At 57.4% G+C, this 25,989-nt stretch overlaps 3 protein-coding genes across 7 annotated transcripts; all 3 read right to left on the bottom strand.

Moving 5' to 3' along the window:
- Positions 1 to 301: 301 nt before the first annotated feature.
- LOC102933214 (C5a anaphylatoxin chemotactic receptor 1) lies at positions 302 to 5,328 on the bottom strand. Of its 2 annotated transcripts, XM_037884365.2 has the most exons (4): positions 4,507 to 5,328; positions 3,891 to 4,071; positions 3,453 to 3,684; positions 302 to 1,735 (listed from the first exon to the last, which is right to left on the bottom strand). In XM_037884365.2, the coding sequence occupies exons 3-4, from the start codon at positions 3,535 to 3,537 to the stop codon at positions 663 to 665; spliced, it is 1,158 nt and encodes a 385-aa protein (XP_037740293.1). In that variant the 5' UTR covers positions 3,538 to 3,684; positions 3,891 to 4,071; positions 4,507 to 5,328; the 3' UTR covers positions 302 to 662. The 2 variants fall into 2 exon arrangements, with proteins under 2 accessions (XP_037740293.1, XP_043390407.1); XM_043534472.1 differs by lacking the exon at positions 3,453 to 3,684 and having other exon boundaries at positions 3,891 to 5,328.
- Positions 5,329 to 7,081: 1,753 nt separating this feature from the next.
- On the bottom strand, positions 7,082 to 17,993 carry C5AR1 (complement C5a receptor 1). 4 transcript variants are annotated; one of them, XM_043534474.1, is made up of 3 exons: positions 13,724 to 13,773; positions 13,066 to 13,119; positions 7,082 to 10,749 (listed from the first exon to the last, which is right to left on the bottom strand). In XM_043534474.1, exon 3 carries the CDS (start codon positions 10,727 to 10,729, stop codon positions 9,653 to 9,655), a length of 1,077 nt encoding a protein of 358 aa, XP_043390409.1. In that variant the 5' UTR covers positions 10,730 to 10,749; positions 13,066 to 13,119; positions 13,724 to 13,773; the 3' UTR covers positions 7,082 to 9,652. The 4 variants fall into 4 exon arrangements, with proteins under 4 accessions (XP_043390409.1, XP_043390410.1, XP_043390408.1 ...); XM_043534475.1 differs by lacking the exons at positions 13,066 to 13,119; positions 13,724 to 13,773 and adding an exon at positions 17,951 to 17,993; XM_043534473.1 differs by lacking the exon at positions 13,066 to 13,119 and having other exon boundaries at positions 13,724 to 13,815.
- Positions 17,994 to 20,951: 2,958 nt separating this feature from the next.
- Positions 20,952 to 22,080, bottom strand: INAFM1 (InaF motif containing 1). Its single transcript, XM_037884469.2, has one exon. The coding sequence runs from the start codon at positions 21,948 to 21,950 to the stop codon at positions 21,540 to 21,542; it is 411 nt and encodes a 136-aa protein (XP_037740397.1). The 5' UTR covers positions 21,951 to 22,080; the 3' UTR covers positions 20,952 to 21,539.
- Between the last annotated feature and the right edge of the window lie 3,909 nt (positions 22,081 to 25,989).

Consider the following 25,989-nt stretch of genomic DNA (forward strand, 5'->3'; position numbering starts at 1 on the left):
GGTGGGGAGGCATTCCCACCCCTCCCTGCAGGGGACCTGCGCATCATCCCCCCGCCCATCAGGGCTGCAGGGCACAGAGCTGGGGGGAGGGGGCTGTAGGGTTCTGGGGGTCCCATTGCCCCCAGGCAGCTGGGTCTGGGACAGGGGCACCCTTCATCCGCCCTGCTGCTGAGCCCCCGGCTTTGCTTCCAATCAGAGTCACACTCCCCCGGCGAGGCGAGGCTTTAGTTAGTGCTCTGCTGTGGCAGGGATCGGGGCTCAGGCTCCCACAAGCCAGCCAAAGAAGGGGGCAGGAGAGGGATCGCGACAAGGCTGTGATTTATGGGTGATCTCTATTGTGGTGGCACCGTACAGATGCAGAACAGAGAGACGGTCCCTGCCCCCAGAGCTTCCAGTCGGAGCAGTTCAGTGGTAATACGGAGCTAGCCCCTTCGCTGAGGGGCTGCAGGATGTTCGGGGGGCAGCAGATCTTACTGCACCCTCCAGCCGGTTCTGCAGAGACTCAGCTCCTCACAGCACCAGCCAGGCTAAGCGGCCACGCAAGGCACAGATGAGGTACCCGCAAGGCACAGATGGACAGCAGCCAGGCTGCGAGCTTCTCTCCTTGTCAGTCCAGTCCCCTGCTCTCCTGGTCCCGCCCGAGCTGGGGGACCCCCATGGACCTAAACCATTGTCTCAGTGGCCTGCCCACTGCTCGTGGACGTGAACTGAGCCTGCACCTCACACTCTAGGTCTGCACCCTCCTCCTGGAGGACATCAGCCAGGAGGCTTTGCACCAAGCCCCGGAAGCCCTGGCCCATCCCCACATAGATGATGGGGTTGAGGCAGCTGTTGACATAGGCCAGGCTGACGACGAGGGGCTGGGTGGCGTCTGCCAGCTTGTACAGACGGGCGCTGGGGGCGTGGGTGGCCAGGATCAGCCCCACCACGTGGTAGGGGAGCCAGCAGGCAAAGAAGCCGACAATCACTACCAGCACAACGACCGTGGGCCTGTGGCATTGGACCACACAGCTACCCTGGATGCGGGCCAGGACCAGGCCGTAGCAGGTGGCGATCACCACGAAGGGGACCAGGAAGCCGGCTGCGAAGCGGAAGGTAGCGACGGACAGCTCGACGGCGGTCTGGTAACTGGACACTTGAGCATACTCCAAGACACACATCACTTTGTCTGAGAACGCCTTGGGGTGCGTCGTCCGGAAGATGAAGGTTGGGAGGGTCATGAGCAGAGCCAGGAGCCAGGCTGCCCCGCTCAGGCCCCAGGCCAGCCGGGTCGTGCGGTGGTTCTGGCACCAGACGGGCCTGGTCACCAGGGCGCAGCGGTCCAGGCTGATGGCCGTCAGGAGCAGGACGCTGGCAAACATGTTCAGGATGGCGAGGGATGGGAGCAGCTTGCAGGCGAAGTCACCCAGCTCCCAGCGGTTGTCACGGGCCACGGGCACGGCCAGGAAGGGCAGCGCCAGGCAGCAGAGGAGGTCGGCCACTGCCAGGTTGAGGAACCAGACGGTGTTCACCGTGCGCTTCATCCCGAAGCCCGTCACCCAGATGACAGCCGCATTCCCCGGCACGCCCAGCAGGAAGACGAGGGAGTAGAGAACCAGAGACACCCACAGGACGGGGGTCAGCTGGAAAGGCAGCGGAGTCGGCGGGTCGAAGTCAGGCACAGTGAAGTTACTGTACCAGTCAGGATAGTCACCATACAGCTCGGTGGCATTCATTCTGCACCAGGATACGCGCCCTAAAAACCAAATTCTGGTTGAGTAAAATTCTCTCCCTTTTCTGCACTGAAATGGCACCGTCCCCCAGAGGCCTGGTGCTCGCTGCAGGAGCCAGCCAGGCCTGGATGTATCGTCGCATAGATCTGGAGGTCCCCTGTAGGCCCCGCAGCCCCTTCCCGTGCTGGTGTCCTGCTTCCAGCAGCTGAGCCAGAGGCTGGTCCCAAGCTTCGAGGAGCCATGAGAGCCCCACAAGGCCAAGTGCCCGATTTCACTAACAAGCCCCCAGCTCAGCAGTTCCAGGCCCCATGATTTCTCTGTGGGTTAGACAGACCCAGAGTTGCAGCCGGGACTCCTGCCTGCTGGATAACAGCCCCCCCTTGTACATGCCACAGCCACAACCCAGCCAGGGGGACGCTGCTGCAGAAGTCTCTGCCCACGGCCCAGTGGGTGCAGTAATGGGACCCCCTTTCTGTGGCGCTCCAAGGGCTAATTCCTGCCACCATAGAATCATAGAATATCAGGGTTGGAAGGGACCTCAGGAGGACATCTAGTCCAACCCCCTGCTCAAAGCAGGGCCAATCCCCAACTAAATCATCCCAGCCAGGACTTTATCAAGCCTGACCTTAAAAACCTCTGAGGAAGGAGATTCCACCCCCTCCCTAGGTAACCCATTCCAGTGCTTCACCACCCTCCTAGTGAAAAAGGTTTTCCTAATATCCAAACTAAACCTCCCCCACTGCAACTTGAGACCATTGCTCCTTGTTCTGTCATCAGCTACCACTGAGAACAGTCTAGAGCCATCCTCTTTGGAACCCCCTTTCAGGTAGTTGAAAGCAGCTATCAAATCCCCCCTCATTCTTCTCTTCCACAGACTAAACAATCCCAGTTCCCTCAGCCTCTCCTCATAAGTCATGTGTTCCAGTCCCCTAATCATTTTTGTTGCCCTCCGCTGGACTCTTTCCAATTTTTCCACATCCTTCTTGTAGTGTGGGGCCCAAAACTGGACACAGTACTCCAGATGAGGCCTCACCAATGTCGAATAGAAGGGAACGATCACGTCCCTCGATCTGCTGGCAGTGCCCCTATTTATACATCCCAAAATGCCATTGGCCTTCTTGGCAACAAGGGCACACTGCTGACTCATATCCAGCTTCTCGTCCAATGTAACCCCTAGGTCCTTTTCTGCAGAACTGCTGCCTAGCCATTCGGTCCCTAGTCTGTAGCGGTGCATGGGATTCCTCCGTCCTAAGTGCAGGACTCTGCACTTGTCCTTGTTGAACCTCATCAGATTTCTTTTGGCCCAATCCTCTAATTTGTCTAGGTCCCTCTGTATCCTATCCATACCCTCCAGCGTATCTACCTCTCCTCCCAGTTTAGTGTCATCTGCAAACTTGCTGAGGGTGCAATCCACACCCTCCTCCAGATCATTTATAAAGATATTGAAGAAAACCGGCCCCAGGACCGACCCTTGGGGCACTCCACTTGATACCGGCTGCCAACTAGACATGGAGCCATTGATCACTACCCGTTGAGCCCGACAATGTAGCCAACTTTCTCTCCACCTTATAGTCCATTCATCCAGCCCATACTTCTTTAACTTGCTGGCAAGAATACTGTGGGAGACCGTGTCAAAAGCTTTGCTAAAGTTAAGGAACAACACGTCCACTGCTTTCCCTTCACCCACAGAGCCAGTTATCTCGTCATAGAAGGCAATTAGATTAGTCAGGCATGACTTGCCCTTGGTGAATCCATGCTGACTGTTCCTGATCACTTTCCTCTCCTCTAAGTGCTTCAGAATTGATTCCTTGAGGACCTGCTCCATGATTTTTCCAGGGACTGAGGTGAGGCTGACTGGCCTATAGTTCCCAGGATCCTCCTTCTTCCTTTTTTAAAAATGGGCACCATGACCTCCTTGGGAGCTGCCTTGGCATGGGACAGGGTCCTGCTCTGACGTCACCATGGCCTGCAGCTGTGGGGGAGTGACACCCCCCCCCATGACCAAGACAGTCACACTCAGTGTGCCCAGCTGAGACTGGAGCCCCATTGTGCCGGGGGCTGCACAGCGTGAGAGACAGGCTCTGCCCCAAAGAGCTGACAATGCAAACAGACTGAAGAGGGCTCGTTCTCCCCACATGGCAGCGGGGGGCTGAGGCCCGGAGAGATGGAGTTACTCACCCCAGTGCTCAGCGGGCGTCTGTGGCAGAGCTGTGAGTTGGAGCCAGATCTCCTGAGTCCCAGCCCAGTGCCTTCCCCAATGGCTCACCCTCCTCTGCTGGGGCTTCAGTGCCAAGCTGTCCCCACCCAGGCGTGGGCCGGCCGCTGCTGCGCTCCTTGGGTAGGAGTCGTCTCTGCTTCCCTGGTGCATAAAGGGAAAACTCAGCCCAGGCCACCGAAGGGTTAACAGGACACACAAACACACACACATACACACACACACACACACACACACACACACAAGCGGGCTCTGCGGTTGCGTTTGCATCTCACCAGAGCGTTGGGCAATGAGGCCTGGCTGCCGTGAGGAGGAAGCTCAGTGAAGCTGCAGAAGATGGGGAAGTTGGGAATTCTGCAGCGGCAGCAGAATCGGCTGGAGGCATGAGTGCGAGGGGCTGCGGGGGGCTCTGGCCAGAGCCAGGGGTGAGGGTGGGGTGATGGGAAATTCCAGCATCAGGGCTCTTCCCTGTATTTGCCAACGCAGTCTCGGCCCGGGGCTTCCTCTGTCAACGCCTCAGCCCCGGCAGGGAGGAAGCGAGCACAGGCCGTCGGGGCTGGTGTAGAGAAGGTTACTCACTCAGCTGTCACACGTGTGAACAATGCATGTCGCAGACACAGCCGCAGAAGGTGCCGTGGAGGATGCCAAGCTGCCAGCCGGACTCCGGCAGTGAATCCTTTATCAGCCCTTTCTATTCAGATTCTGTTTATGAAGCAGGGCCTACCACATGGCCCCGCACAGTCCCCAGCGCATGGCACAGAGGGAAGCAAACAAACTAGCGCCAGCCTTGGAGTCCCTCCCCCAGGGGAGCAGGGTGTGGGTCACTGCCGGCTGCTCCTCAGAGCAGGGCTGGCCAGGGGCCCTGTCAAAATGCGCTGGTGAGAGACTCCCCTCTCAGCGCCTGGCTGCTTTGCAGCATCATAGCCGGGGCTGGAGTGGGATCTTCCCAGCATCCCACAGGGGAGCTGGGGCAGCTCCCACTCACGCCTCAGGCCGACCAAGAGCCCAGGTCCTCCAGAGAGAGGAGGGGGCGTTAGCAGTGCTCGCAGAGACCTAGCAAACTCACAACGCCCAGCATTGTGTGCATGGCCAGACTGGACCAGCCATGGGGTCCCTCTAGCCCAGTCTTCAACAGAGGCTGTCGCCCACTGTTGCAGAGACGGTGATGGGATAACCTGCCCCCGGAGAATGTGCCCTCCAACCCGCCCCTGCCCAGTGAGGGGTCAGCTCCAGCCCCAAAGCAGAGGGACTGATAGCCCTCGACAGAGTGGAGATGGGGGCTGTCATAAATATAAAGGGAAGGGTAAGCACCTTTAAAATCCCTCCTGGCCAGAGGAAAAACCCTTTCACCTGTAAAGGGTTAAGAAGCTAGGATAACCTCGCTGGCACCTGACCACAATGACCAATGAGGAGACAAGATACTTTCAAAAGCTGGGGGGGGGAGAAACAAAGGATCTGGGTCTGTCTGTGTGATGCTTTTGCCGGAGACAGAACAGGAATGGAGTCTTAGAACTTAGTAAGTAATCTAGCTTGAGATGCGAGAGATTCTGATTTCTTTAAATGGCTGAGGAAATAAGCTGTGCTGAATGGAATGGATATTCCATCTGTGTGTCTTTTTGTAACTTATGGTTTTGCCTAGAGGAATTCTCTGTGTTTTGAATCTGATTACCCTGTAAGGTATTTTCCATCCTGATTTTACAGAGGTGATTCTTTTTGCTTCTATTAAAATTCTTCTTTTCAGAACCTGATTGCTTTTTCATTGTTCTTAAGATCCAAGGGTTTGGGTCTGTGTTCACCTATGCAAATTGGTGAGGATTTTTACCAAACCTTCCCCAGGAAGTGGGGTGCAAGGGTTGGGAGGATTTGGGGGGGAAAGACGTTTCCAAACAACTCTTTCCCCGTAACAGGTTAAACGTTTGGTGGTGGCAGCGAAAGTCCAAGGGCAAAGGGTAAAATAGTTTGTACCCTGGGGAAGTTTTAACCTAAGCTGGTGAAAGTAAGCTTAGGAGGTTTTCATGCAAGTCCCCACATCTGTACCCTAGAGTTCAGAGTGGGGAAGGAACCTTGACAGGGGCCACTTCCCGAGAGGCTGGTGTGCTAAGAACTCCACCCATAACCTCTGCAACAGCCCGCAGCTGCTTGCATAAGCCCCGGCATTTCTACATTTTTACAGCTCCTCCCACCCTCCCCACAGCTGGGATGACTGCCTCCCTGGGCAGGGTTGCGGGGGCCAGTTGCTTCATCAGCTGCCAGTTTGCTTAGGGCAGCAAGAACATTCCCCAGCTGTCCTGTGACCAGCCTCCAAATAAACACCGGAAACGAGAACTGCAGTCAGCGCCTTGCTACTGCCCTGCGGGGTGGGAGAGAGGCCTGGACACAACTGCCAAACTGCGTTCCCCCCCATAGGATCCTGCTGGCCCCAGGGTCACGTGTGTAACCAAACCAGCCACCTTTCAGCTGGGCTCTGGATTTGTTAGCGGTGTGGGCAGGGGCTCTCCTTTGCAGCCCCTAAAACAAGGAGGGGCCCAGGCTAGGATTGGGGCCTTTAGGTGCAACCATAACACACAGACTCACGGGGGATGTTTCTGCTTGCACCCTCCCGGCCAGCGTGTGCTGTCCCTGAGAACAGCGAGGTCTTTGTGCTGGCGCGGCCCCTGCCGCTCCCCGCTACCTTCACTTGCGGCAAATCGAAAAGCAGGCCCCAGCACCCAGCGGCTGGGCTCCTTGGGTCGTGGCCCCCCCTGCACCGGCCCGGATCTGACCGCAGGCTCAGAGTCCTGGGGCCAGGGAATGCTGTGCTCTGTGTCCACCAGGAAGCACCTGGCTCGGTGCGAGACGCTGTGAAAACAGCAGTCATCAAGGTTTCACTCCCAGCTGTTTGCGCTTTAGGGCCACAGACTGAGGGAGAGGGGGCCTTTGGGGCCACCCCCAGCTCATCGGACCATGGACCCCACCAGGCAACCAGCCTGTGGCTCCTTTCGGACACCTGCTTTCATGGCCATGCCCCCGCCCCGTGGCACCGCACGCAGCTGTCCCTAGCTACGTCCCACCGCAGCCGCCCAGAGCTGCTGAGCTCAGCTATGAACAGGGTTCTGCTTCTCCGTTTTTAACCCACAAGCAGCTGTCCAACATCCCAATGCCAACTCAAACGCAGTGACAAAGAGGCACATTTATTCATCGCACAGGGGAGTGGTTCCTCGGGTCTCCTGGGAGCAGCATCGCGTGCTGGGAGGGCGGGATTCCTAAGGGGCATGCATGGGTCTGCGTAGGCCCTGCTGGCGGGGACCCTGGCAAAGAGAGAACCCCGGACAGCGTGCGCGGAACCAGCGCCCCGAAACGCCCAGCCTTGTGGACAGCTCCATGAACCACTAAACACCCCCCCCAACGCTCCCTTCAGGGTGTGGCAGCCCCATTCTCAGCCCCTCGGGTGCCTTGTCCCTGGGCCGAGGTCCCCCTGCCCCGGCAGATAAACAGGTGGCTTCATGCCCCCCCCCGCCCCCAGGCCCCGCACACTCATCGTCAAGGAGAGACCCGGCAGCAGCCACGTCTGTGTTTATGGCAAACCTGGACATACACCCAGGAACACGTTGGTGCCGACCCAGCAGGCAGCGCAGCCCCGTACAGTCTCATGGAGGAAGGCGTAGAGCCAAGGATCAAGCCACAGAGCCACCTGCTGATCTGCTGGGCAGGGGGACCTCAGCCCAGGGGCGAGGGGGAGCCGCTGGGACCGGGGCTGCCAAGCCCTGACGGAGCAATGCACAATCACACGGGGCCGGAGGGAGCGTCACGGTGAGGCCTCCTGGGACGTTCTGGGCCCACGGATCAGGGCAGGACTCACTCTGCCTCAGTCTCCCATCTCTGCCCGGCCAGTCCCAGCTGCTCCAGAGGCCGGTGTTCAGGAGGGACGAGAGTCGAGGGGTGGCGGAGCTGGAGCCATGCCCTGACAAGAAATGGCCGCTGTCCGTGGACGTTGCGGGATGAAGCTATTGGTTCAGCTCAGCCGGCGTCTGGCCGCACAAAAAAGCAGGAAGGAGGCAGGACAGTTCAAGATAAGCCACTGCTCAGCAAACGCCCGAGCGCTGGTAGGAGATAGCGCCAGGCCAGCCCAAGGCCTGGGCACACCGGCAAGCAGAGGGGCTCGAGCAGTTTGTAACAAGCATCTCCTTGGGGGGGGGCTGTTTGGGGGGCCAGGGTGACATGCAGGAGCTGCTGGGGCAACTGACGACGCCGGCCCTGTCTCGATCCCCATCACAGAGTGGATTTAGGTAAGAAAAAAATGGTCACAGACTGTGTTTTTAAAACCCTTCCCCCCCCCCCCACAATGCTTTGTTCCCATTGTTAAAACAAACAATACTTTGGCTTGCTGGGCACAGGCTCCCAAAGGGAAGCCCCAGAGGACTCTCTCAGACCCTCTGGGTCAGCAAGGCTGCTACACAGGGCGCTGTGCCCCAGGCCTGGGCGTGGCAGAGGTGCACTCAGACCTGTAACCTCAACAACTTGCCCCCTTGTCGGGGCTGGTTCGGGCCCTGTAGCAGGAGGGCAGTGAATTCCTGCCAGTCATCCTCCCCCACGACACAAAACCCAAACCACCACCATTTCCAGGACGGTGCCCCTGCGGGGTGCTGGGGGGGGGCGGTTGGCTCCAAAAACCCAACCCCAAAATCTCAGCACTAAAATGGGGAAGTTACAGAAAATTCTGAGCCTCTGGCAACAGGGGTGGGAAGCTAGAAACTCTCCCGTAATCTTCCCCCGGTGGATGCTGCTTGCAGCAGCTTGCACGGGGGCTGCTTGCATGGGTGCACATGGGCACCTGGCTCTCAGGTGCTCAGTTGCACCCCTGCAGCGTGCGTGCCCAGAGGCTGCCCCGTTCCGACCTGTGCGTCACATCCAGGGCTGGTGCCGACGCCTGCATGAGGGGCAGGGAGAGTCACGCCCTACGGCCCTGGGTCTCTGTAAGCCCTGCACTGGGGCCGGGGGGGCTCTGTCGCCCTCTCATGGCTGATTTGTATAAGAGGGTAACAGGCTACTACCGCTGCCCGGCAGAGCCTTTACCCCCATAGCTTGGGAGAGCAGGGCCCAGGCTGAGGGCTCCTGCCTGGGACAGCTGCAGAGCTGAGGGTGAGGCTCCATGCGCCACGTCTCTATAGTTAGCCTCCTGGAGGCAGGATCTCTCTCTGAGGACCCCAGCCATAGAGGAGACCCCACGGCATGGAGGTCTCCAACCACAGAGAGGACCCTAGCCAGAGAGGAGACCCACCCAGCATGTGGCCTGTAGCCATGGAGATCTGGTTGTAGAGCGATTCCAGGTGTTGTTCCAGTCACGTCTCTCTGGCAGAGGGATTGCTGGGGGTGGCGCCAGACTGGGGGGAAGGGATGGAGAAGGAATTTGGGGCAGGGGGACATGGGGCACTGGAGATTGGGGGGAATCAAGGCAGGAGCTGGAAGGGGTGTGAGGCTCCAAAGGGTTGGATGATGGGGAAATAGGAGAATGAGGGCACGAATATTCAGATATGCAAATATAAAGGTGGCACTGTGCATTAAATCACCGTCTGCCCCGCCCCACAGCCTGCAGGGGCCTGGGGCACGTGAGGGGCGGTGGCCGCACGGCTGTGTGCCCTACACGGACCCCCCCAGGGTAACGACAGCGAGCAAAGGTGAGGCAGCTGTCGCCTGCCATGTCACAAGCCTGGCCTGCGGTGGGGCTGCTGCGGGCCCGTTCCCCAGCTCACACCCCGGTGCTCCGGTCCTCCATCGTGGACTTGGTCTCCAGCGTGGATCTGGTCTTCCTCCTGCTGTCAGCCGCGGAGTGGAGCGAATCCTCGCTCAGCACGTTGCGGAGGATGGACTTCAGCGAGCGCTGGAACCGGTCTTTGAAGTCCTGGCCCATGATGACGTAGATGACGGGGTTGAGGCAGCTGTTGACGTAGGCCAGGCCCACAATCAGGGGGTCGGACTCAACGGCGCCTTTGAACAGGCTCGTGCTGGGCTTGTGGGCGGCCAAGATCAGCCCCACCACGTGGTAGGGGAGCCAGCACACGAAGAAGCCGATGATCACCACAAGAATGACCTTAATGGTCTTGCGTGAGCGGGTGAAACGGCTCCTGTGGACACGGGCCAGGACCAGGCCGTAGCAGGTGGCGATCACCACGAAGGGGACCAGGAAGCCGGCGGCGAAGCGGAAGGTAGCGACGGACAGCTCGACGGCGGTCTGGTAACCGGACACTTGAGCGTACTCCAAGACACACATCACTTTGTCTGAGAACGCCTTGCGGTGCGTCGTCCGGAAGATGAAGGTTGGGAGGGTCATGAGCAAAGCCAGGAGCCAGGCTGCCCCGCTCAGGCCCCAGGCCAGCCGGGTCGTGCGGTGGTTCTGGCACCAGATGGGCCTGGTCACCAGGGCGCAGCGGTCCAGGCTGATGGCCGTCAGGAGCAGGACACTGGCAAACATGTTCAGGATGGCGAGGGATGGGAGCAGCTTGCAGGCGAAGTCACCCAGCTCCCAGTGGTTGTCGCGGGCCACGGGCACGGCCAGGAAGGGCAGCGCCAGGCAGCAGAGGAGGTCGGCCACCGCCAGGTTGAGGAACCAGACGGTGTTCACCGTGCGCTTCATCCCGAAGCCCGTCACCCAGATGACAGCCACGTTCCCCGGCACGCCCAGCAGGAAGACGAGGGAGTAGAGAACCAGAGACGCCCACAGGACGGGGGTCAGCTGGAAAGGCAGCGGAGTCGGCGTCTCGAAGCTGGGCGCAGTGAAGCTACCGTACCAGTCAGGATAGTCACCATAGAGCTCGGTGTCATTCATTCTGCACCAGGCTCTGTATCCTGTAAACAAACAATAAAATACAAAGGCTAGTCACTTCCTGCTACTCTGCAGGAATGGCACTGTAACCACAGAGTTTTATGAAAACACAGATCCGGATTGGCCTGTGGAACTCACCGACATTTGATCTCTGTGAGGCCAGGAGCTTAGCAGGATTTTTAAAAAAGAATTGAAAATTTGTACTCACGGGACCACCTGGCGTCCCGCTGGGAAGGACTCAGGAAGTGTGGCCAGGATCTATACTGACTGAGAGGTGCTGGGGGGGGGACGACCTTTCCCTGCGGACAGGCTGCTCCAGAGCTACAAGAAGTTTTACACCTTTCTCTGAGTGAGATAGTGCTGGGCACTGTCGCAGACGGGATACCATGCTAGGCAGGCCCTGGCCTCATCCACACTGGGAGGGAAAATTGATGTTTCCCACCAGTCTCATTGCAGGGGAGCATGCAGCCCAGCCCCCGGCTTAACGGCCATGAATTATTAGGGTTCATCCCCCATCCCTGTCCTTAACCCCTCCCCGAAAAAAACCCTGCCCTTGAGAATGTTCCTGGTTTTAAACCAACCTCCACCCCCACCCCCGCTAGCAGCCCCCTGGTCTTGGGGACGCCTCAGGCCCCCAAACTGCAGGGAAGCGGGTGGAGACGGGGCTCGGAGCAGCTGGAATCACTCACAGGTTTGTTTTTAATTTTAATCTGCAGGAATTAGCATGCGTGAATTTGGTGCTGGATAAAGTGAATCTGCTGCCTAGGTACTACCAGGACGGCTTCCCCCAAGCACTGTCCCCGGGGCCCTGCCGGCTGCACCCCCTCCAGGATGAGATGGGATCCAAGCCCCACCAACCACCCAGGCATTGGTTGCACTGGCGATGTGCCCCGATCCCAGCTCCTGCCCCGCTGCACACCCCTAGCCTAGACAGGCTACACCATTGTTTGCACTGGTCCGGCTGAACGCTGCTTGGAAAGCAAATCACAGCGTACAGCGGCGTTTGCACGGGGGTAGCTGGGACCCCCAGAGCAGACAAGACCTCAGTCCTTGGCCTCTCTGCTCCACCTAGCCCCCAGGGGCCCAGGTGGCACCAGTGGGTAGATGGGCGCCTGCCCTCTTGGGAGCTGGGCTGAGGCCCCCAGTGCCTTTTGCACAGCCAGCGAATGGCCATTGGAGGCTAACGACTCTTCACTGAGGAGCCAGTTGCCCAATGTCACTTCCTTTCCGTGATGAAACAGCAAGGCCATGCCGTTGGGGCAGGTAGGAAAAAACAACCGTTATTTATAAAGCACTCTCTCCGGGTGCGGGCCCTGATCCGGGGGCTTGGCCAGCAATGCCTACAGGAGTGGGCCCTCGGTGAAAACCCCCGTCTGAGTGGTGCAGGTCACTGTGCTGCAATCAGGAGACGGGCCCCACACGGGTAGCAGCAAGTGCCTGAGCTCGGCATCTCCCCCGCTTTAGGCTGGCGACAGGAACAATGTGATCGCGCAACAGCACAACCTCAGATTCACGGATTCTCTCCCCAGCTCTGGGAGGGGAGCGGGAGCTATTGGTTACCCAGGGGCTGATGGGAGCCAGGACTCCTGGGTTCTATTCCCAGCTCTGGAAGGGGCGTGGGGGCTAGTGGCTCAGAGCAGGGAGCTGGGAGCCAGGACTCCTGGGCTCTCTCCCCCCCAGCTCTGGGAGGGCAGTGGAGTCTAGTGGCCAGAGCAGGTGACTGCGTGTCAGCATGTACAGTTGCTCACAGAGCTAAACGTGCAGAAACGGGGCTTTTAGCCCAAGGCAGACAGCAGCTCCGATGCTGCAGAGTTTCAAGCCACAGAGCAATCCAGTTTTGCAAACACAGGAGCCCTCCTGCCAGGGCTCGAAGCAGGCTGAGTGGTCATAACTATTGGGGGACGGACAGCTCAGGGCGTGGGGGTGCCCTGGCTCGGTCACTGGCACCAGACACGTATCGGAGCTAGTTGGCAGAGCAGTATGGTTGTACGCCGATCCAACCAGGCTGGGTTAAACACAGCCCAAGCCCCTAGCTGCCAAAAACATTGACTTCAGAACAGAACCAGAACAAAATCCCTGGTGCAGGGGAAAATCTCAAGCCTGGTCCACAAAGGGAAGTGTGACCCGTTCCACCAACTGCATTACACTGGGGTAAGCCGCCAAGGGGGCACTGAGGTATCCGAGGGGCTTCTTCTGGTTAGTGCCAGCTCCTCCCCAGGCAACCTCAACTACCCTGAAAAGTGGCTGCTCTGATGCGGAATACGTGTGTCTACACGGGAGTGACACCAGTATAACCGCACCACTTTACATTCATACCTCAGTCATACCAAAAACCTCACCTGTGCAGAGGCAGCTCAAGGCTTGTTTTACTGCAGCGACGAATAAGGGTTGCCCTTTAGAGAAGAGAAGACGCGGTGCCAGGAATTGAGCTGCCAGCATCAAACCGAACAGGCTTGCCACACCATGGACAAACCCCGAGACCGTTCCAACAACTTGCAGGCTGACCCATAGCCTATCGAAAGCTCCTACCCCAAATGCAGCCACCGGGAGAGGCAAATCCTGACCTGGGACACGGCTGGTCTGGGAGCAGGTGCTGCCGCCATGGGGCGATTTGTGGGCAGACTATCAGAGCAAGCCCAAGGGGCCGGGGGGAAAAAGCAAATGATCTAGGAGTGCCAGCCCAGAGCCAGCACTTAAGGTGGGTGGCACCGCCTCACCTGGATTCTGATAGACACCCTCCTTTGATCAGGCCACTTTCAGCAATGCCCTGAGCGGCTTAACAAGCTTTGAGATCTAAACCAGTCTAACCGCAGCAACTTGTGCCTGTCTGAGATAATGACAATGCCAGAGCAGCTGGACAGAAGCTGCCCGCAAAGTGCAGGCTGGAAGACACCGACATCTGCCCCATGGGCTCGGCTGTTCCCGGCTGGAAAGCCCCCCACGCCCCTGAGAAGAGATGGCTCCGGGCCCGCGGCACAGAGCTAAGCAAGCACTCACCCCGTGTGCCCAGACCCGGCGGGCTGCGTCCAGGCTGCAGGCGATTTTCCCAAGTGCCGACAGGCAGCGAGTGCTGAGGTTTTATAATGCCGCAAACAGGAAGCTCCAGGGTTCTGCAGGCAAATTGCCTAGTTCAGCCCTTAGGAGCAAGGAGAGGGGTCAGAGATGGGGTGGCAGCCCAGAAAGGAACCTGGCTGTGGTGGAGGCTTCCACCCCCATTCCTGGAGCTCTGGGTTCGATTCCCAGTGCTGCCACCCACACCTAAACCATTCTGGGCCTCACTAGGGCCCTGTTCTCCATCCCCCACCATGTCATGCAGGTGTTTACACCCGGGAAACGCCCCCCCAGGTCAGAACAGCTACACTCTGCCGTGGCAGAGTGACAGTGCAAGTAAATGACAGTGCAAGTTACGCTCTCAGCTCCCCGCCTGACACACACCTGCTCAGGACGGGGGCGGTGATGGCAGAGGGACCCTGCGCAGACAGACGAGTCGGACGCAGGAGATCTCAAAGGGGCTGTCTGGAACCGAATTGCATCCTGGGGAGATTAACTCACCCAGCCAAGTGGGTGAGGTTTTGGCTCACATGAGCCTTCCTCCCCAGCGGCTCAGAGCCACTGAGGCATGGCGGGACACCTGTCTGCTGCCAGCAGCCATGTCGCTGCAGACAGTGTGGGCAGCTGGGGCCAGCCTGGGGCCGGAGAGAGTCTCCCCTTGCAAAAACCTCATCTCAACCTGCTTCCTGCTGCAGCGCTAGGGAGGGCATAGTGCCCCGCACCCTCGCCAGGCTGTGAGCTCCTTGCCATGGGGCCTCCCAGCTGTCTGCATCTTGGGCGCTACCCACAGAACCCAAGCCCCACTGATGCATTTCGGCCCTGCCCTGAGGGACCCTCTGGGGGGGACTCCAGCCCAGGCCCATTCAGATATCTCCTCTGCTGAGGCTGCAGCAATGGGGGGTAGCTACAGGAGGGTGGGTAGGAATCAGCCCTACCTCCATCTCCTTCTACCCAGGAGAGAAGGAAGCAGAGGGACCCCTCAGACTGTAGCCCCCTCCCAGAGCTGGGGCAGGAACACAGGACTCCTCTGGGGTAGCTACCTGCAGCCCTCCCAGCTGAGAGGCCTTTGCTAGCTGCAGGGGGCGGGGCAGGGGCCCACTTCAGGCCTAATTCTGCCTCTGCGTTCCTACCTGAGAAACTCCACAATTGCACCTGTGTGAGTGAAAACGGGCACCTGGGCCATCTCTTCATTAGTCACCGGGGGTCCCACCTCCCCTCCCCCGCACTGGGACCCAGGACTCCAGGGTCCTAGCCCCAGAGCTAGGCAGAGGAGCTAATGGTTTAGAGCGGCAGGGGCTAGTGGTCAGAGCAACAGGGCTCCTGGGTTCTGTTCCCTGCGGCTCTGCACCCTGATGGAGCCCCATTTTCCGCCGGCTGGGTTGTCCCAGCTGGCCGTGCCCCCGGATGGCCATGCCACTCTCCAGCTCAGCACAGTAGCTGTGGGAAAGGCTGCATGGGGGACACACCCCAGCTCTGGCACGAGGATGCAGGGGGGAGCAGACAGAATCTCACCCCTAAACCCTTTGAATATGTCCAGTGGAGGAGCTGCTGCCCATGAAGTGCAGGCTGGAAGACACCAGCATTTGCCCCATGGGCTCGGCTGTTCCCCACTGGAAGGCCCCCCCCCCCGCCCCCGAGAAGAGATGGCTCCGGGCCCGCAGTGGAGAGCTGAAGAATGAAGTTGTTTTTTCCATATTGTAACTAAAACTCTATTTTGAAATGCTTAGTCCATTTTGCAAAACCTGCTGTAACCTTATTAACTTAGTTCAGATGTGTGACTGAGGGGTGCACGGATAATGGAATCAACCTCCAGCCACAGCTTGTCCTGATCAGGTGAAGTGCAAACACCAACGGCTGAAGATGCAGACAACAGCCCTTACAAAGTGAGAAGAGCATCAGAGGGGTAGCTGTGTTAGTCTGGATCTGTAAAAGCAGCAAAGAGTCTTGTTTCAGAGCAGCAGCCGTGTTAGTCTGTATCCGCAAAAAGAACAGGAGGACTTGGGGCACCTTAGAGACTAACAAATTTATTTGAGCATAAGCTCACTTCATCGGATGCATTCAGTGGAAAATACAGTGGGGAGATTTTATATTCACAGAGAACATGAAACAATGGGTGTTACCATACACACTGTAACAAGCGTGATCGCTTAAGGTGAGCTATTACCAGCAGGAGAGGGGTCGGGGGGGGGGGGGAACCTTTTGTAGTGATAATCAAGGTGGGCCATTTCCAGCAGTTGACAAGAATGTCTGAGGAACAGCGGGGGGGGGATAAACATGGGGAAATAGTTTTACTTTGTGTAATGACCCATCCACTCCCAGTCTTTATTCAAGCCTAAGTTAATTGTATCCAATTTGCAAATTAATTCCAATTCAGCAGTCTCTCGTTGGAGTCTGTTTTTGAAGTCTTTTTGTGGTAATATTGCTACTTTTAGGTCTGTAATCGTGTGACCAGAGAGAGTGAAGTGTTCTCCGACTGGTTTATGAATGTTATAAATCTTGACGTCTGATTTGTGTCCATTTATTCTTTTACGTAGAGACTGTCCAGTTTGGCCAGAGTACATGGCAGAGGGGCATTGCTGGCACATGATGGCATATATCACATTGGTAGATGCGCAGGTGAACGAGCCTCTGATAGTGTGGCTGATGTGATTAGGCCCTGTGATGGTGTCCCCTGTATAGATATGTGGACACAGTTGGCAGCGGGCTTTGTTGCAAGGATAAGTGCAGAACGCCACTAACCATCACCTTCAGCCCCCAACTAAAACCTCTCCAACGCACCATCAAGGATCTACAACCTATCCTGAAGGACGACCCATCACTCTCACAGATCTTGGGAGACAGGCCAGTCCTTGCTTACAGACAGCCCCCCAACCTGAAGCAAATACTCACCAGCAACCACACACCACACAACAAAAACACTAACCCAGGAACCTATCCTTGCAACAAAGCCCGTTGCCAACTGTGCCCACATATCTATTCAGGGGACACCATCATAGGGCCTAATCACATCAGCCACACTATCAGAGGCTCGTTCACCTGCACATCCACCAATGTGATAGATGCCATCATGTGCCAGCAATGCCCCTCTGCCATGTACATTGGTCAAACTGGACAGTAAAAGAATAAATGGACAACGAGAGACTGCTGAATTGGAATTAATTTGCAAACTGGATACAATTAACTTAGGCTTGAATAAAGACTGGTAGTGGATGGGTCATTACACAAAGTAAAACTATTTCCCCATGTTTATTCCCCCCCCCCGCCACTGTTCCTCAGACGTTCTTGTCAACTGCTGGAAATGGCCCACCTTGATTATCACTACAAAAGGTCCGTTTCCCACCCCCCACTCTCCTGCTGGTAATAGCTCACCTTACCTGATCACGCTTGTTACAGTGTGTATGGTAACACCCATTGTTTCATGTTCTCTGTGTATATAAATCTCCCCACTGTATTTTCCACTGAATGCATCCGATGAAGTGAGCTGTAGCTCACGAAAGCTTATGCTCAAATAAATTTGTTCGTCTCTAAGGTGCCACAAGTCCTCCTGTTCTTTTTAAAGGGTCCTGTGGCACCTTATAGACTAACAGACGTATTGGAGCATAAGCTTTCGTGGGTGAATCCCCCTTCGTCGGACGCAAGAGAAGAGTGAGAAGAGTCCACCCTCAAAGAACAGAACAAAGGTGCAATGGAAACAAGCTCAAAGGCAGGTCCGAGGCTGCAAGTCGCGTCTGCAATTGACGGGTGATCAACCACACCGGACCCAGAGGCAGCCTGACGCCGCAAGGCCCACAGACGCTTGTTCAAACTGAAGCCTGCGAAAAGGATGGGGGAGATGGAAGACTTTGGGTAACGTTCTGCTGCCAACATGGAAGGGCATCGGTGCGCGCTCGACAGAGACTCGGCTCTTCCTCGTGCCCGGCTTTCCTGGCCAGTTCGCCGCCACGAGCTACGATCCCACGCTACGGACTCAAGCTACGTTCAGGACAGGTGACTGTACAGCATCTGCAGAACCTTGGGTGGGGGTGCGTCTGGGTAGGGGTATATAGCTATTAGCTATTGGTTATAAATCAGATTGTGTTATCATAATAAACATGGCGTATGGCCTTGTCCCCTGAAAAGATCTGGTGTCGTTTTGTCAGCATAACAGCGGCACAGAGCTAAGCAAGCACTCACCTCATGTGCCCAGACCCCGCGGGCTGCGTCCGGGCTGCAGGCGATTTTCACAAGCGCCGATGGGCAACGAACGCTGAGGTTTTATAATGCCACAAACAGGAAGCTCCAGGGCTCTGTGGGCAAATTGCCTAGTTCAGCCCTTAGGAGCAGGGAGAGGGGCCAGAGGTGGGCTCGGGCCCGTCTGCTCCAATGTGGAACCAAGAGTGGGGAGTGGAGAGTAAGCAGAATCCTGATTCTGACTTGTTGGTAGGGATTGATTATGTCCCTGTAAACAGAGTCCAGTCTCTAAGCTGGCGGGGGTGGTAGATCTAAAAGCAAGAATGCAGGAGAGCATCTGTGTAGATGCTGGGAGCACAGAGGGGCTGCAGTTGGTGGACACACCTAGCCAGCCAAAGGGTTCTTGTAAGCAGGGAGGTTCAGCTCTCAACTCTCTAGGAGAAAGGTGAGGGGGAAAGGACCCAATCCTGCTGACGGGAAGGATGAGTCAACTCTAAGAAAGGGAAAGAAATTTTGCGGCATGCACAATGATGAGAATTTGAAAACTAGTGTCACTGGATGCAAATTACCTGGCTGACAAGGGAGGGGGGAAGATTTGCCTAGTCATTGGCACAGAAGATACACCAGGTCGTAGCTTACAGGGATAAACTGGCTATTTTCTAGAACTCCTGGTGAGATCACAAAAGGCCCAAGCCACTATTGACCCAGTCAAATATTACCACGAGTTTGTAAAGGGATTCAGTAACATTGTTATTTCCATGATAAACCTTACCAAAAAAAGTCTGTTTGAGTCCAACCTGATTGTGATAAACCATTTCTGTTACATATGGATAAAGTTGATGTTAAACTGAACAGTGTAATACTACTTGTGCGGTTGCACTCTATGATTTTATGAAAATATGCTGATGAGTGTGAATATGATGTAACTGGAATATGCTTCATGCAAAAGGTCTCTTGTAAAGTATCATTACAAAGCTTATAATCTCCTGCGTGTAGGCATCCTATTTGTATAAATGTATCACTCTTGTTTCTAAAACTAGAAATATGAAATATAACTCTGAGGTCCTATTGTAATTATGCAAAGTGTGGGCCATTAATGGTGGTTTGGAATCTTGATGGCCCCATCAACTAGGACAATTGACTGTAGATGGCTCTGTTTACTTGTAAGCCTTCCTGTGTACCTGTGGGCTGGCAAGTGGGTAATTAAGTCTTACAGTGACATGTGATCATGTCACCTGACCTGGAATCCATCTTTAACCTAGTGTTTTTCCATTGAGAAGGAGGGGTGGGAACCCAGAGAGGGACAAAGGATTTCTGTCTTCTGCAAAAGCTATATAAGGGGGTGGAACAGAACAAAGGGGGCTGCAGTCATGAGAAATCCCCTGGCTACCATCTGAGCTGGAACAAGGGCTGTACCAGGGGAAAGGGTTGGGCCCTGGCTAGGAAGGCTTCCAGTCTGTGATGGAAGCTTATTGCAACGTCTCTGAGGGTGACATTTTTATCTGTATTCAGTTTTCTTACTGTATTGCGTGTTTTGTTTTATTTTGCTTTGGTAATTCGCTTTGATCTGTCTGTTACTAGTTGGAACCACTTAAATCCTACTTTCTGTATTTAACAAAATCACTCTTTACTTATTAATTAACCCAGAGTAAGTATTAATACCTGGGGGGGGGGGAAACAGCTGTGCATATCTCTCTGAAAATACAGTAGGAAGATATATATATACACACCCAGCGAACATGAAAAAATGGGGGTTGCCATACCAACTCTAACCAGAGTGATGGATTGAGGTGGGCTATTATCAGCAGGAGAAAAAAACTTTTTGTAGTGATAATCAGGACGGCCCATTTCCAGCAGTTGACAAGAAGGTGACAGTAATAGTATGGGGGGAAAATAATCATGGGAGAAATAGTTTTACTTTGTGTAATGACCCATCCACTCCCTGTCTCTATTCAAGCCGAATTCAATGGTGCCACAAGGACTCCTCGTTCTTTTTGCTGAAACAGACTAACACGGCTACCACTCTGAAACCTATCTGTATTCAGTTTCCTTACTGTATTAGGCTTAGACTTGCGAGTGTTATTTTATTTTGCTTGGTAATTCACTTTGTTCTGTCTGTTATTACTTGGAACTACTTAAATCCCACTTTTTGTATTTAATAAAATCACTTTTTGCTTTTTTAATTAACCCAGAGTATGTATTAATACCTGGGGGGGGGGGGGGGGAAACAGCTGTGCATATCTCTCTCTCAGTGTTATAGAGGGCAAACAATTTATGAGTTTACCCTGTATAAGCTTTATACAGGGTAAAACGGATGTATTTGGGGTTTGGACCTCATTGGGAGCTGGGTACCTGAGTGCTGGAGACAGGAGCGCTTCTTAAGCTGTTTTCAGTTAAGCTTGCAGCTTGTAGGGGACGTGGTTCAGGCCTGGGTCTGTGTTGCAGCAGGCTAGCGTGTCTGGCTCAAACCAGGCAGGGCACTGAGGTCCCAAGCTGGCAGGGAAAACAGGCTCAGACACAGTTTAGGCACACCAGGTGGCAGCCCCAAAGGGGTTTCTGTGACCCAACCCGTCACAATACTGAATGAAAAATTCCTGTGAAGCCTTCAGCAGTGCCCAGGGACACCCCTTTCTGCATCAATTTTGCATGGGGGGTGCGATGCTGTATGGAATATGGGAGACTGGAGGGTATCTGCTGACTGCCAGTCTGGATGCGACGACTCCCACAGATGGGAATGGGCTAAAGTGACACAGTCTCTCCCTCCCCCTGCAACTCCCACCTCTCCCCCTGTTTCCTGCAACCCCCCCTCCTCCCCCCCTGCAATTCCCACCCCTCACCCTGCTCCCTGCAACGCCCCCTGCTCCAGGCAACTCCCACCCCTCACCCCGCTCCCTGCAATTCCACCCCCACCCCGTGCAACTCCCTGCAACCCATACCCCGCCCCCTGCTCCCATGCCCCCTACCCATGGGTAAGTTTAATGGCGCGGCACAGGACACAGGCTGGGCAGGAGCAGCGAGTGGTTTATTAGACAGACAGACAGACAGACAGAGAGAGAGAAGGATACAGGATTTGCTGAGCCCAAGGCCCGCAGTCCGGGCCCCACAGACCGGTGGCCCTGGAAGTCTCAGTCTATTATGGCCTTGACACCCAAACCACCCCAGGCTGCCGGCGCCAGCACACGGTGCCTTGGGGGGCAGGGAGGGCTATGCTGCTAGGTTAGCCTCGTGCCCCCCGGGGGCCTCCAGGCCCTTCTCCCGGCTCAGCCAGTCCACACGCGGCCCCGCCCCAGCTGCGCCTCTCCCGGGCCTGGCCTTGGCCGCCTCCTGAGGCTGTTTGGACTTTTCTGGGCGCCTCTCCCGGCAGTGGGGGGGACACCTGCCCCCCCTCCGCCTCTGCGCTTTGGGGCTTCCACCGCCCGGCTCCTGCGGCCGCCGAGGGGGTCCCCGCTCTGCGCCCCGAGCGATGCGTGGGGAGCCCTTTGCGCCCAGGCCGCGGGCCCCGGCTCCGTCCTGGTCTCATCCCGCCGGGGGGGCTGCTGCCTCCTGCCCCGGCTCGGTCCCACGGCCAGGGGCGGCTCCATCCTCCGGCGCCTCAGTGGGTCCAGTCGCGGCCTCTCCAGCCCGTGCGCCCCGCGGGGCCCTGCTGCCCTCGCCTCTCCTCCTGCGCGGGCCGCGGGCCGCCCCCCGGGGCCCCCTTCGCCGCCGCCGCCTGCAGCCGCTGCCCGGGCCCGCTGTGGTTGCAGAGCCGCGGGGCCTGCGGGCCGGGCGCGGTGCCGTTCTCCGCGCCGGGGCCCCGCGGCGCCCACACCAGCCCGTAGTAAATCACCAGGAGCAGCGCGGCCAGCGAGACGCAGAGGAAATAGGCGCAGACGGTGGCGACGCGCAGCCAGCGCGGGGGGGCCCGGCCCCCCCCCAGCAGCAGCTTCCCGCCCCCCCGCGGCCGATCCCCGGCGTAGCTGGGGGGCACCGGCTGCCCGGGCCCGTCTCCCTCCCGCTGCTTCATGCCGGCTGCGCCCAGGGCGCACGGGGGAGGCTGGCACGGCCCGGGGCGCCCGCGAACCTCTTGTCCTGCCGGCCCCGTCCGCGCCCTGCCCGCTCTGGGCAGCCTCGCCTCTCCCCCGCCCCCACTCCCGTGCCGGACCCGGACCCGCCCCGTGCCAGACCCGCCCCCGCACTGGGCCGGCCCCGGCCCCGGCCCCCCTGCGCCATGCCAGCCTCTCCCACCCAGACTGCCCCCACCCCCCCCGCGGCAGGGCCCAGACCAGCCCCCTCCCCTCGGCTCCCTGCCGGCTCACCACCCCATCCGGTCCCCAGGAGACAGAGCTCTGCCCCCCGTAATGCTGTGGGAGTGGGGGTATCTCTTTGACTGCAGAGCCTGCACCTAGTCTCAGAGAATTTCCCATTCTCAGCCTCGAAGGAATCTGCCCGCGCCTGGCTGCAGAGCAAAGAAGGGAGGGACACCTATGCAGCCCCCAGGAATAGGAAGCACCCCCTGAGCTCTGGGGGCTGCAAGGACCCTCTTCCCCACCCCCCTCCTGGCACAGGTGCCTCTCCACCCCACCCCAGGGCAGGGGGCTTGGGCTGGAGAAGAGTGTGCGGCTCTGGGGCACCTGGGGACCCTCGCCCGCACCCCCATCCCTGACCAGTCAGCACCTGCCACCTGCAGCATCACCCCTGTCACCCTTCCGGCCCCGAATCCCACGCTGGGCAGGCTCCACACTGATGCGCCATCCCCTTGGCAGGGGAGCTCCACACTCCCGGCTCCAGGGACCCCAATGACGCGGCCAATCCTCCCTGGAGAATCCCAGCAGCAGCAGGGGGGCTGCATGGCATGGGACAGGGAGTGACTCTGGGCCTAGTGTAGGCGCAGCGCCTGGCCCCACTGCACCTTCCAGGGGCTACCACGGCACAGCAGGGGCCTCCCCCCTTCCGGGCATCACTAGCTGGCAGTGGCTGGGAGCTCCAGGGCTCTGCCTGACCGGCGTCCCTCACCACAGTTGATCCCTTTCACAGCTGGGGAGCGAAGGCACAGGGAGAAGGGATTTGCCTAAGGTCCTCCAGCACCACTGTGGCAGAGGTGGGAACAGAACCCAGCTCCGTGCCGTAACCCAGTCAGCGCAGGGAGCTCCGTGCATTAGTGCTAAGGCTAAGATGTAGTCACGGGCATTTGCGGTAAAAGTCCTGGACAGGTCACGGGCAGTGAATTTTTATTTATTGCCTGTGACCTGTCCAGGAGTTCTACCAAAGATACCCGTCTAAACCGCTACTTCTGGGGCCCTGCTGCTCCAGTGCTGCTCCCCACAGCTGCTGCTCCCGGGACTGCTCTCCGGGCACCCCTGGGGCCACTGCTCCAGCTGCCCCAGGACCCCTGCTGCTCGGACGGTCCCCAGGGCACCCCTAGGACCACTGTTCTGGCGCTCCCCAAGGCTGCCCCAGGACTACTGCTTGGGCGGTCCCCAGAGCCAGTTGCCCAGAGCGTCCCGAGCAGTGGCTGGTGCGGCTGGCCCCAGGGACCACTGGAGCAGCTGGCTCCCGGTCATTCCAGTAGCGGCCGGTGTTGCTGGCTGTGGCCTGTGGGTCACCTGAGTAGCTGGCCCTGACGTCAGCTGCACCAGCCCCTGCGGAAGTCACCGAAAGTCACGGAATCCGTGACTTCCACGACCTCCATGAGAGAATCACAGCCTTAATCGTTGCAATGAACGCTCCTGCCCGCACCCATTTGAGAGACATGTCTGGGGACTGAACGGCTGCTCGCAGAGAGGCATCTGTACCTGCCCTGTCCTTGTGGTCTTAAGGAAGCCAGCTTTCCTGGATTTCTAACACCTCCCTGTCCCCACTACAGCTAAGAAACACGCTGGCTCCAGGGGGCAGAGTGGGGCCATGTGGCGCCCGCAGCGTGGGCAGGGATTGCATTAGCCTCCGAGAGCTGTGCTGTGTCCATGGCCAAGGGCTCATGGCAGGTGTGCTCTGTACATGGTCTGCTGCAGGCCCTGGCTTTCCTAGTGCTGCTTCCTAAGAGCAGCCAGACCGGCTCCAACCAAAGGTCCGTCTAGCCCAGTGTCCTGTCTGCCAACAGCGGCCAGTGCCAGGTGCCCCAGAGGCAAAGAAGAGAACACGGAATCACCCAGTGATCCATCCCCTGTCGCCCATTCCCAGCTTCTGGCAAACAGAGGCTATGGACACCATCCCTGCCCATCCTGGCTAATAGCCATTGATGGACCTCTCCTCCATGAACTTATCTAGTTCTTTTTTGAACCCTGTTGATAGTCTTGGCCTTCACAACATCCTCTGGCAAAGAGTTCCACAGGTTGACTGTGTGTTGTGTGAAGAAACACTTCCTTTGGTTTGTTTTAAACCCACTGCCCGTTAATTTCATTTGGTGACCCCTAGTTCTTGTGTTACGAGGCGTAAATAACACTTCCTGATTGACTTTCTCCACACCGGTCATGATTTTACAGACCTCGACCCTATCCCCACCCCCGGTCGTCTCTTTTCCAAGCTGAGAAGTCCCCGTATTATTCATCTCTCCTCATGCAGCAGCCGTTCCAGCCCCCGATCATTGTTGTTGCCCTTTTCTGAACCTTTTCCAATTCTAATCTACCTTTTTTGAGATGGGGCGTAGCAGATCGAGCACTCACCGCCACGGCACCTCCTGCTAGTCAGTCTGGGAATTAGCTCTTCTCAGCCTTGGAGCACCCCCTGCTGGCCAGCGTCTCACCTGCCTCCGGCCTGTGTCCCTCCCAGACCCTGGCACCCCTTTCCCTTGGGGTCCTGCCCACAGCAGCACCCTACACTCTGGGTCTCCCTTCCCCGGGGAACCCCCTCCCCCTATGCCCACCTTGCCTCAATGGCTACTGCCAGTCACCCTCTAGTCCTCTTTCTCTGGGGCAAACTGCCCTTTGTGATGGCCACTCATCATTGGCAAGGGGGGTTTGGACCTGCTGCCTTTCCCTGCTGCCCCAGAACCTCCCTAGGCCTTCCTGTCAGGCCGACAGGCTGAGCTCCCCAGCTCAGCCTGCCCCTTCTCCAGCACTGCTCTGTCCCCGTCCCCGCTTCTGGCAGCCAGGTCCATCTCTCTCCAAAGCCAGAGAGAGACTGACTGCCTTCTGGCCCTGCCGCTCTTTTATAGGGCCCAGATAGACCCTGATTGGCTCCAAGGGCTGGCTTTTAACCCTTTCAGGGCCGGAGCGGGGTGACCGCCCGCTACATGGGGTGACCACATCCGCACGCAGTATTCAAGACACGGCCATACCATGGATTGATACAGAGGCAACATGATATTTTCTGCCTTATCTCCCCCTTTCTTAATGATGCCCAATACTCTGTTCGCTTTTTTGGCTGCTGCCGCACATTGACCAGGTGTGTTCAGAGAACCGTGACTCTGAGATCTCTCTGGAGTGGTAACAGCTAATTCAGACCCCATCATATAAGTAGAGGTGGGATGATGTTTTCCAAGGTGCGTCACTTTTCATTTAGCAACATTAAATTTCATCTGCTATTTTGTTGCCTGGTCACCCAGTTTTGTGAGGTCCCTTTGTAGCTTCCAGGGAACCACAATCCTCCCCTTGGACGAAGAGCGACTGCTCCCACGTCACCAGGAGCCGAGCGCTCTGAGCACCCAGACCGGCTGCAGTGCCTCCCAAGCACCCGTGAGCCGAACTGTGCTGGGGAGAGAGGCTTGGCTGTGTTAGACGGGAGCGAGGGCCAGCTCTGCACCCAGCCGGCTGAGCTCCTCCGGTCCCCAGTGTAGGGGCGGACGTCCAGGAGATTAAACCTATTAATGGATTTGAAACCAGGTTTAGCACGGGGGTCTGGCAGGCAGCACCGGCCCACCCATGTTACTCCAGTGCTCCTGCTGGTTCCACCAGTCCAGCTACATTTACCCAGCGCCCGTCACCCCTGGGACCCTCCGGGGCTTTACCCAGAGATCACCCACTGTACTGCAGCTTTCTCTGGGGTGGAAGCCGTAACGGCTGCACCCTTCCTTGAGATGGAGCCACAGCCACTTTAAACGTTCTGCGGGAGGGTGGCTTAGGACAGGG

This window comes from Chelonia mydas, chromosome 23, assembly GCF_015237465.2.
Source record: "Chelonia mydas isolate rCheMyd1 chromosome 23, rCheMyd1.pri.v2, whole genome shotgun sequence".
Classification (NCBI taxonomy): domain Eukaryota; kingdom Metazoa; phylum Chordata; order Testudines; family Cheloniidae; genus Chelonia; species Chelonia mydas.

Bases quoted from the DNA above. Each gene is read 5' to 3' on its own strand.
- LOC102933214 (XM_043534472.1), bottom strand. From the start codon at position 4,197: ATGCAAACGCAACCGCAGAGCCCGCTTGTGTGTGTGTGTGTGTGTGTG. The intron at 1,736-3,890 runs GTGAGTAACTCC...TTTGGTTTTTAG, and splicing joins GACGCCCGCTGAGCACTGGG to GGCGCGTATCCTGGTGCAGA.
- C5AR1 (XM_037884366.2), bottom strand. From the start codon at position 13,165: ATGCTGGCAGCTCAATTCCTGGCACCGCGTCTTCTCTTCTCTAAAGGG. The intron at 10,750-13,065 runs GTGAGGTTTTTG...GTTTGTTTACAG, and splicing joins CTTGAGCTGCCTCTGCACAG to GATACAGAGCCTGGTGCAGA.
- INAFM1 (XM_037884469.2), bottom strand. From the start codon at position 21,950: ATGAAGCAGCGGGAGGGAGACGGGCCCGGGCAGCCGGTGCCCCCCAGC.